Source organism: Nicotiana sylvestris, chromosome 7 (assembly GCF_000393655.2).
Source record: "Nicotiana sylvestris chromosome 7, ASM39365v2, whole genome shotgun sequence".
Taxonomy (NCBI): Eukaryota; Viridiplantae; Streptophyta; class Magnoliopsida; order Solanales; family Solanaceae; genus Nicotiana; species Nicotiana sylvestris.
The window spans coordinates 21,281,512-21,293,466 of record NC_091063.1 but is presented as its reverse complement, the minus strand read 5'-3'; the positions used below and the strand labels follow the sequence as shown (position 1 = coordinate 21,293,466).

Below are 11,955 nucleotides of genomic sequence, written 5' to 3'. Positions count from 1 at the left end.
CAAAGATTCAATTATATGGTTGTTAGACATGAGCAAGGGTGATAAAATGGTTAAAAAAAATAGTTAACCATCCATATTATCCACTAAAAAATAAGTTGGATAAGAACCATATTATCTATTTAGAAAATGGATAACCAATGAGTAACCAATGGATTACCAATTGGTCTAACTTTTATATTTGTAAAGCCTCCAATTCGGGGTTCCTCAAGTTAGGGAGAATAAGAATTCTTCCAAAAGTGATCATATGATTATCGATATTATCCGCTGGTTAACCCGTTTTTTATCCGTATTAAATATGAGTCGGGTCGAAGATTCGTTTTTTCATTATCCGTTTTCGACCTGAACTATATCCAACCCGACCCACCCGTTTGCCACTCCTAGACATGAGTCGTGAAATCGTGATTGGGCGTCTTTTTTCTCTCTTCTCGCAGTCATAAGCCCATAAATTATAGCACCTATATTCTTATGATTAATTAGGGTTCTCATCAGCAATAACTATATTATACTAAATAATAAATTACCTAATTTACTTAGGATCAAAGAAATCAAAATAATAGGAGTAAGGTATTAAAGTCTTTATCTTTTTATATATTTCGGGTTCTTCTTTTGCGGAAAAGAAAATCTATTTTCCTCTTCCAGATTTTGAAAAATATAATAGTGACATAGATAATTTTTAGAGAATTCTTAGTCTTCCAAACTCGAGGAACTCCCTAGTTAGATATTTGAGAATGTAAAAGTTAAACCCATTTATTATCCATTTTATAAGTGGACAATATTGATCTTATCTATATTTGACCCATTTTTAAAAACTTTATTGTCTAACCCCATTTTTTAGTGGATAATATGAGTAGATTATTATTATTTTGTATCCATTTTGCCACCCATAACAGCTTGTTTGGATGGTTGTTACCTATTGTATCGTATCGCATTGTTACTTTAAATACAATGTTTGTTTTGATTGTTACTTAAATTTTATTGTATCGTATCGTTAAATCCGTCGTTACGTAACGATGAAATGTGTCACTTTATGTAACGACCGATTTGGTGTGGTCGCGTCATTTCCTTGTGTTTTTCTCTCAATCTCACCCTTCATTATTATTAAATAATTTTATTTTATCATTTATCCTACCTTTTTATATACCGTATCATAATTTTTCTTTATAATATTGTAAGTTTATTCATCATATTACTGGTGCGTGATACCATGAAACGACGGCAAAATGACACAATCCATCTAAATATTGTATTCATCAAACGGTATAGTACAATACGATATGATACAATATGAAACGATATGTAACAACCATCCAAACAAGTTGTAAGTGGGATACTCATTGAAGAGCTTGGTATAGCAAGTTATACTTCTTTAAACTAGTTTTAGAAGACGCGCGATGCGCGTGTACCGTACATCGATGTGTATAATTCAACAACAACAACAACAATAACAACAACAACAACACAGTAAAATTCCACAAAGTGGGGTCTAGAGACGGTAGTGTGCACACAGACCTTACCGCTACCCGGATAGGGCAGAGAGGCTGTTTTCGATGTGTATAGTATTATAAAAAATAGAAGCACTTGAAAATATATTTTTTTTAAAATAAGCTCTTGAAAATGGCGAATATTGATCCTATTTAGTCAAAAATTAGCGAATAACCTAGCTAAGCATGAAAATATAAGATAATCTTGAAAGGTCAGTGTTTTATTATGTATGCCCTTCTTTTATTATAATTTCGTATCAAAATAATCGTGTAGGTAATTATTATAGACATGTCAGCTACAAAAACAAAAGAAAATAGTGATGGATCAATTATGTAGCTAAATAATAAAAATTTATCACTAATCATATATAGTGACAGAATTAGTGAAAGATTTAAAAATGTCCTATTAGCTACAAGATAAATTTTGTAACTAATTCCTATTTTGTAAAGTCAAATTCTATTTCTTAATAATAGTATTAGTTGTTTTTACCAAGAAATAATAATTTAGGTACTTCTGTAAATTAATTTAGGAAATTAATTCTTTTAACACAAATTAATAATTTCTATGTTTCCAACAATCATTACTAACCTTCTTTGCGGACCCAACATATATTCCTAACCTTCTTTGCGGACCTATTTTGGTGCGATATGGCGGTGCTACAGGCGCATATACTGCGCATCCAAAAATTCTTAAATGGGATATATTGGGTTCATGACCCAAAACTAATTGCAACGGGGAATATTTATGATAATTTGTCGGTCCGAGACGAACTAGCATTGCTGCATGCAAAATGGCATGACCCCAAACAGAAGTGGGCAGCCTCGTTTTCATGAGTAACGGTCTTGCTATCAATTGCAGACGTTTAATTAAAGACTCTGCAAGACCATTTTGAGTGTGAACATGAGCTACAGGAATGTTCCACTTTTATCCCAATTGTTAAGCAATTATCATTAAATGTTTGGGATGAAAACTCAGCAGCATTATCAAGTCTAATAGACTTAATTGGATTATCAGGAAATTGTGCCCGTAATCGAATTATTTGTGCCACTAATTTTGCAAACGCAAGGTTACTAGATGACAATAGGCACACATGGGACCATCTAGAAGATGCGTCTATTAAGACCATAAAATATCTAAACGACCCACTAGGTGGGTGAATAGGTCCACAAATGTCCCCTTGTATACGTTCCAAAAACGCAGGGGACTCAATTCCACCTTTGTTGGTGATGGTCTAATAATTAACTTGTCTTGATAACAAGAAGTGCAAGAAAATTCATTATCTAAAAGAATTTTTAAATTCTTTAATGAATGCTCATTTGAGTTTTCTATAATTCATCTCATCATAACTGATCCAGGATGTCCCAATCGATCATGCCAAAGTACAAAAGTATTGGAATCAATAACCTTTTGGTTTACGGTAGAATGTGCCTCAATTGCACTAATTCTTGTCCAATACATGCCACAAGATCAAGATGGGAACTTCTCAATAACCCTCTTTTGGCCAGAGACATTCTTGGTAATGATGAGATATTCAAGATTATTCTCATCTGTTGTCTCAATATGATATCCATTTCGACGGATATCTTTAAAACTCAACAAGTTCCTCTTGGACTTGGAGGAGAACATTGCATTCTCTATGATAAGTATTGTTCTCTTAGACAGAGTTATAGTAGCTCTTCTAGAGCCTTCAATTAAATTACTACTACCAGAAATTGTAGTAACATCTGCCTTACACATACTTAAATGAGAGAAATATTTCTTCTCTTTGAATATTGTATGTGTCGTACATGAATCAATTAAGTAAATATTTTTACAATTGAACTTTAATCCAAGTTTGTTTTGTAGGATATCCAATTTTCTTCCCATGGTTTGACATACAAAAGAAATATACGAATAAATATTAGTCTAAAAGGAAAATTCAGAAAAAAAATATAAAGAAGAAAATGTATTTATATGAAAGAATGCAAACAAATGCAAAATAGTGGTATTACACACAGACAACCGAGATTTAATACACATAACATCTGGGCCACATGCAAATTTTAACAAGACATTAACTTTATTTTAATTTATTAGGAGTAATAATACAATTATAAGTGCTATAGTTTGATTTTCGTGTTTGGTTATTAACACTACGAGAAAGCCTTTTAACAAGATTATCACATGCTATTACTGCTTTTTCACTTGTTAGTACTATTAAACAGTGAAATCATAATATGCTTTTTCATGTACTACTCTAAGATTGCGTTATCTGCCTGATGTATGCACACTGGTAAAGAAAGATATTGTTACAGATATGATGAATTTTCATTATAATAGTACAATATGTAAAGGCAATAATTGCACACCAAGTTCGTAATACAGTACAGAATAGATACATATGTTTTTGACATATTATACTCAACATACACTTTAGTATTAGAAACACTTGGTAAGAATTTATGTACGGAGACTGTTAAATACTAAAACCATATGCCACATTTGAATTCTTACCACATGCATATGTATGCAAATAATTATGATATGGTCAAAGGCTGAAATATTGTTTAAAACGAATACTAGAACGAACTAACACTAATTCATAAAATAATACTAATTGATACTAATGATTACTACTCATGTAAATAACTATGATTACATGATGTTTATTCACTAGCTACTACGAATAAGAAAAATAAAAATCAAACTACTCAATCATCTTTAACCACGGATCCATCACTGATCAAGTGGTCTATTTTCCCATCAGAGTGCTCAAAGAAGTCTGCCACATCCAAGTGGGTGATGTCAAATTCATTGTCATAGACAAAATTAGCTTCAGGGCCTTTATTCTTTAGAGATGCTTGATAAAGCTCAACCAAATGTCTTGGTACACGACAAATATTTGCCCAATACCCTTTCCACTGCAACGATAACATTCAGTTTCTGAACCATTTGCCTGTAGCCTCTCACCTTTCCTTTTCCACTTTTGGTGGTTATTTTTCTTTGGGGGGTGATTAACACCAGAAAAATTTCTTCATTGTCCACGGCCACGGCCATGACCACGATCACGACCACGAATAGGGCCACGGCCTTTTCCACGCTTAGCATAATGGGAATACACCTCATCCACTTCATGCAATGGTGTAGACCCATTGGGTCAATTTTCGTGATTTCTCATGAGCAAGTCATTGTTTCGCTCAACCACAAGGAGAAGAGAAATCAGCTCAGAGTACTTCTTGAAATCTTTCTCTCTGTACTGCTGTTGCAGAACCATATTGGAGGTATGAAATGTTGTAAACATTTTTTCAAGCATATCATAATCAGTGATAGTATCTCCACAGAGTTTCAATTTAGAAGTAATTCTGAACATCACAGAATTATATTCAGAAACAGACTTAAAGTCTTGGAGCCTAAGATGAGCCCAATCATATCGTGCTTGTGGAAGAATGACCATTAAGTTGTCATATCTTTCCTTTAAACCATTCCACAAAACAAGTGGATCTTTGACTGTGAGATATTCTATTTTCAACCCTTCATCAAGGTGATGACGCAAGAAAATCAAGGCCTTAGCACAGTCTTGGGTGGATGCTTTAGTTTTGTCTTTAATGGCGTCTCCAAGACCCATTGCATCTAAATGGATTTCAGCATCCAACACCCATGTCATATAGTTCTTGCCCGAAATTTCAAGGGCAACGAACTTTCTTTTCATAATGTCAGTCATAATTAAAAATAGGAGAAAAGTTATACCTTAATCTTCTCAAACGCTTCTTGAGACGGTAGAGTCTCGTGCTGATAACGTGTTATGAAACAATAAAAGTAGAGAACAATATTGCAGAGAAAGAGAGAGGAAATTCTTATTGAATTTTGGGATGAATTACAATGGAATAGAACCCTCTATTTATAGGGAGGGGTTGACTTAACCACCAAGTAATAAACCCTAGAATCTCTCTAAATATGGACATTCACCATAAATAGAATTCTATTTATAACAGAATAAGATTTTATTATAGGTAAATTCTTTCTTTATTTGTAGAGCCCAAGCAAATTAACACTTTAAAGCCAATACTACGTTACATACTTTTAGAGTCCGAATTAGGATCTAATATCAAAATTTAAGAGAGCTACTATATTTACACATACTTTTAGAGTCCGAATTAGGATTTAATATCAAAATTTAAGAGACTTACTATATTTACAAACCTTTCTGATACTATTTAAGGGATCCGATTGTACTTTTTGAGCTCCAATAGAAGTATGATTTTTCATTTAGATATTTTTTTGCAAGTAATGCGTCTGCATTCTAACACTATTCATATCGCATACTAATGATTCTTATATAATGAAATTTTCGAATTTACGAATCATTAAAAATCTCGATTCTTGTTATGTTTTGCAATTTGCAGGTTAACTAGGTAAACAACAATTTTAAGTTAAGAGTTTATCTTATCTTTAAATTGTTGATTTATGTTATGTTTTGCAGGTTAACACGATAAACGATGATGTTTTACGTTAGATTTCGAGTTTATGTTACCCGTGTTATTGTCTATGACTAGATTCAAGTACTTGCTTATGTTGTACATATAATATATCTGGTGCAAGTTGTTTTCTCAATTTGTCTACGCTGCAGGAGCCTAAAGAAGGGTGGAGAAGACAAAGTTATGCTAGAGTACATTCTTGAAATTCTTTTACACGTGAATACTCTTATTTTGAGAATTTATTTTTTCAATTGTTTTGAGTATAATTTTTATTTTCACCTTTTCTGTCTCTTTAATAAAAAAATGAGTGACACAAACTACTTGTTTCACAAATATCATGATTATGAGGTATTTCTCGATATAATTATTTTAAGTATAATTTTTAGTTTCATCTTCCTTTTGCTTTTATGATTCTAGCCTATAAATCAATTGAGACGAACTACTTGATTCACAAATATCAAGATCAACGGGGTTCAAACTTTCAATTTCTCTTATCTCGTGTTCTTTTTCTTATTTCTTAGACTTCCTCGTTATTATTTTTATTTATTGATTTTCTATCACATAAATCTTAATGCTAATTATAATTTTCGTAATTACTTTGTTGGTGCAGACAAAAATTAATTCCAAGTATAAACCAACAGTTATGACATATCTCCTAATTTCCACCTTGGTTGAGCAAGGTTGACCAAGCCAGCCAATTGGGGAGTGAAAAAAAAAGAATAATAACTTATGTGTTGAGCTTAAAAATTAAAATGCATGTGTTCCAGAATAATTTTAAAAGAAAATCAGAATACCTTCTTTGTAGATAATCATTGTTTGTAAGTTCGTAAATTTTTGTTAATATAAATTAGCTTAGCCTAATTAATATTCATAGTTACTGTAAGATACTACGTATGGCAACATTTTCATAGTAAATTTGGAAACATTACATAATTAATATTGTAATCATAAGATGTATAAAAAAATACATATTTCAAGAGACTCGATATGCATCTACAATTACATCTACTTTATTAATTTATATTAACGCGAAATGTTGGCTGACTTTTCTACACGTGCAACGCACGTATCCTAAAATTAGTTATAAATCACGAAGCTATATATATATATATATATATTAAAAGCACGAAGCCCTTTAACGAAATGTCGTTCGCCTTTTTTATCCCTTAAACTTAGATTTCACATTGGATGAAATTGTAATTTAAGTTAATTTTCTAATTTGTGGGACTTTAAAATTAACTAAAATTTTGTCATAAAATCTTTCCTTATTGAATTAGGTAAAAAAAATTCTAATATTTAGGACTTTAAAATCATTAAAATTTTACCTTATATAAATCAAACAATTAGTTTATAACATTTTTCTTTTTTATTATACACGCTAATGTACGACATGGATTTCCCAAGCTGGTGGCCTGTTCTACACAATAAACAACATTAAATCGTTCCAAAGACAACAAAAAAATTTAAGTTTAATCTTTTGATTTTTCATTAATACAATTCATATTTCACGCAACAGTAAATAAGAATATTGTTTAGTAAGCTCATAAGCTGGATAACTTAATTTGACTCAATATTCATCTATTTAGTCAATATAATAAGTGCAATCTTAGTAACCACTTTATACATACATAAGAAAATAAATTTATTTTTAGTTAGAGTTTGTGTATATTCTTTGTCTCACTAAATATGAATAATATAAATTGTAATATGTAATCCCGCCACGTGTAAGATGAAGTACTTTAAAAAAAATCACGTGTTAAGATACAATCGAGTTATCATTTATAAGAACGATTAGTATTTGTCGAGTTGGGATGTCAAATATGACTATTAAGGCATGATTAAAATAAGGATACAAGTTTTAACACTCTTATAAATTAAATAAAATATGGACAAAACCTTTTCAGTTGTTGGTAATCTATCAGACTCATATTTTGAAAAAATTAATATGAAATAAACTAGGGATGTGCATGGATCGGATCAGATCAGATCGGATTTAGCACATTTCGGATCGGATTTCGGATTCTAGAAAATGCAATTCGAATCCGATCCGAATTAGTATCGGATCGGATCAGATTTTAAAGTTTGGATCAAATCGGATTTTTGAATTTCGGATCGAATTATTATGCCTCAAAGTTGCAACCTCATATGTATGTTTTCTTTGTAAAAGAGGTAATACAGTAAGAAAAAATCATGTTTATGCAATTATGAGAGTACTATGGTGCCAATATAGCTAAATCCATCAATTGTAAAGGTAATAACTTAGAAGAAAATGTAAAAGAAGTACTAACTATCAGAAATTAAAGTTTAGTATTTATACATGCCCTAATAATTTTGGATTTCGGATGGGATCGTATTAAAACTATACCAATCCGAATCCGATTCGAAATCAAAAATTTTAATAAATACAATCCGAAATCTGGTCCAATCCGAAATCTGAAAGCGAATGGATCGATTCGGATTTCAGATATCCGATCCAAATGAACAGACCTAAAATAAACGCACGTATATATCGAACCTCCTCTTTATCTTCTATCAAACTTTACTCCTATAACGTTTTTGTACCATCAAACAACTAATGGGAACAAATTAAAAGAAAGAACCAGTAGACTAGATCTGAACCCCTAACCAAATGATTAATATTTATTATTTTCAGGAACTTATAATTTTTGTTAATCTTTATTTTATAAGAGATACATTTGAGTATTATTTATTTTATTTTTTTAGAAAGTTCATCTTTTATATATAGGGTACACGCGCAAAGCGCGTACACTAAAACTAGTTTAATGAGCATACAATTTTAGGGACTAAATTATATATATATATATATATATATATATATATATATATATATATATATATATATTAAACCTCTTTAATTTAGAACTCCTAAATATTAGGAATTATTTTATTTTACAATTTTATACAATATAAAATATATTTTTAAAGGATAAAAACGCGAACGACATTTCGCTAAGGATTTTCATACTTTTAATATAGTATAGATAGATACATACATGGACATTTGCTGCTTATCAGGCCCTTGTATTTGTTTCGATATCAAGGTCGAATTTATTAAGTAATTGTGAAAAATGGCTTTTAATAATATAATCAAGTGCTTCCTAGGATAACGACCTCTGCAGATCATATATCATTATCAGTCATATTCAAATCATAACTAACAGTCTAGTTTTCTTATGGAAAATTTTCGTTTCTGTACCATATAGGAAACTATATTATCAAATATGTTCATAGTTTGCATATTATCCTTCGTGCTAATAGTATTTTTACAAAATATAGATTATGCATTAAATAAGGAATCATTGTAGCTAGGGGTGTGCAAACCGAACCGAAAAACCGTACCAAACCGAAAAGTCAAACCAAACCGATTAAAAAACCCGACATGGTTTGGTTTGATTTGGTTTGTTATTGAGTAAAAAAATCTGAACCAACCCGACATATAAATATATAATTTTTATATATACTTTTAAGATTTTATATAGAATTTTCTTTAAAAAATATCTAGAAATATTTGGGATTCTTGCGGGATATAAATTTTAATAGAATATGAAGTGCTCCATATTTATTGACCTTAAATAATGGGTTGTATTATCACTTTCTTATTAAGTGTTACTGAAATGCGTCTATCTCTTTGTTATTCCATATTCATATCATATGTTAAGATCTATTAAACTTTTATATCTTTTTTGGTGGTTATTAATATTTAGGTATCATATTGATTTTATGTTTAATTACTAAATTCGGTTAACCTGAAAGTGTATAGCAACGAAAAATTATTGCCAGACGACTAACTATTATGTGTTACTAATAGAATTCTTCCATAAGAATATTTTAATAGATAATATGTTTGCCAATTTTTTATATTTTTACTAAATAAATATTTACTTATCAAATATTTAACAAAGTAAGATTGAAATAATTTTTAAGTAACAAAAAATCCGAAAATCCGAAAAACCCGACAAAACCGAACCAATCCAAACCGATATAGTTGGTTTGGTTTGATTTTGATAAAAACCGAACCAACCCGGTCCATGTACACCCCTAATTGTAGCTGTAGGCTTCTTTATTTAGGCGCGCTAAAATTGGGGGATTAAATATTCTTTCAGATCTTCCAAACGCAAATCACGCACATTAATCTTCTACGATTCAAAAACGAATTGATTATTCTTCTACAATTCACAAATAAAAAACGACTAAATCAGTAATACAAAGCAAAGGAAAAGAGAGCAGCAATTCCACCATTGACAGCCATTAAAAAGCTTTGAAGCTTTGAATTCAAATTTGAGTTTTCAAAAATCATTATTTGTTTGGATTGGGTGTTGTTGCAAATAATTGGGAATATGGTTTGGAGTTTATATCTCAATTTTGAGGGGTTTTGGTGAAGATTAGACTTAGTTTTGGCTGAATTTCGGATTGAAACTCGAAGAAGAAGAAGAAGAAGAAGAAGACATGACATACATTATATTGCAGAAATTGTAGAAAAATTGTAAATAAATTGTAGTTAAACTGTAGAAAAACTGTATTCTGTTATTTATTTATTTTTCTTTTATTCATTTAACTATTGTATGAAAGTTGAACAACATTGTATAAAAATTATATTTAAGTGGTATTATATTATAGTTGTATATAACTTAGCAGAAATAACGTACGAAAATTGTAGATAATTTGTAGATAAGTTGTATAATATATAATTAGTTGTATGAAAATTATTTTAGTATGTATAAATCAGATACAAAATATACAAAAGACCTATTGTATAAATTTTGTATAAAATTTGTATGTAAGTTTTATGTTATTGTAGTTGTATTTAATTGGGTGAAAATAATGTGTGAAAGTTGTATTCCTCTATAACGGGAGATGTTGACATATCAAGTAACTTTAGTGTTCCAGACGAACATGCATGAAAATAAAGATAAATTCTGTTATGAACAGTTTGTAGATATTTTGTAGATAATTTGTAGAAACATTGAAATTCTGTATTTTCATATTAATTTTTCAAACGATATGCAGTTTTGTTGTAGATTAAATGTAGAAAATAAGCCATTGTGAGCCTTATTTGACTCATTCCTCACATTCAACCTATTCTACAAAAATACAATACAACCATACTTTCTTGAATTTAAAGGTATAACAATATATATAATTTAAAAAATATCTTCTCCTCTGCACAAGTTAGCTCCAAAACAGACGAAGTGGAATAACAAGCTCCCATCAAAACTTTTAACTCAAAAACACAAAAGCTCAAAAATAAATAAACAACAGTTTGCAATTTTTCTACAATTTATCTACAATTGCTGCAATATAATGTATGTCATATCTTATTCTTCTTCTTCTTCTTCTTCTTCTTCTTCTTCTTCTTCTTCTTCTTCTTCTTCTTCTTCTTCAATAAACAACAGTTTGCAATTTTTCTACAATTTATCTACAATTGCTGCAATATAATGTATGTCATATCTTCTTCTTCTTCTTCTTCTTCTTCTTCTTCTTCTTCTTCTTCTTCTTCTTCTTCTTCTTCTTCTTCTTCTTCTTCTTCTTCTTCTTCTTCTTCTTCTTCTTGTTTCAATCTGAAATTCAGCCAAAACCAAGTCTAATCTTCACCAAAACCCCTCAAAATTGAGATATAAACTCCAAAATATATTCCCAATTATTTACAACAACACACAATCCAAATAAATAATAATTTTTGAAAATCCAAATTTGAATTCAAAGCTTCAAAGCTTTTTAATGGGTGTCAATGGTGGAATTGCTGCTCTCTTTTCCTTCCCTCTTATATTACTGAAGGAACCCGAAATAATAACAATCAAAAGTTATTGCTGTGTATGAACTTTGAAGATTTGACTTTAATTTTGACTGGTTGTAGAAGAAAAAACCTTGATTTTGGACGTTAATGATAGAGGGTTTCAATTGTTTTTCTGGTTTTAGCAGAGGGAATAATGGTTTGAAACGTGGGTGTGTGGTGATACGTGGGTGAGGGTGTGAGGTTGGGAGAGAGAAACGTGGGGGG

At 30.4% G+C, this 11,955-nt stretch overlaps 1 protein-coding gene across 1 annotated transcript; it reads right to left on the bottom strand.

Moving 5' to 3' along the window:
* Positions 1-4,172: 4,172 nt before the first annotated feature.
* On the bottom strand, positions 4,173-4,915 carry LOC138872829 (uncharacterized). Its single transcript, XM_070151247.1, has 2 exons — positions 4,664-4,915; positions 4,173-4,382 (listed from the first exon to the last, which is right to left on the bottom strand). Exons 1-2 carry the CDS (start codon positions 4,913-4,915, stop codon positions 4,173-4,175), a joined length of 462 nt encoding a protein of 153 aa, XP_070007348.1.
* Between the last annotated feature and the right edge of the window lie 7,040 nt (positions 4,916-11,955).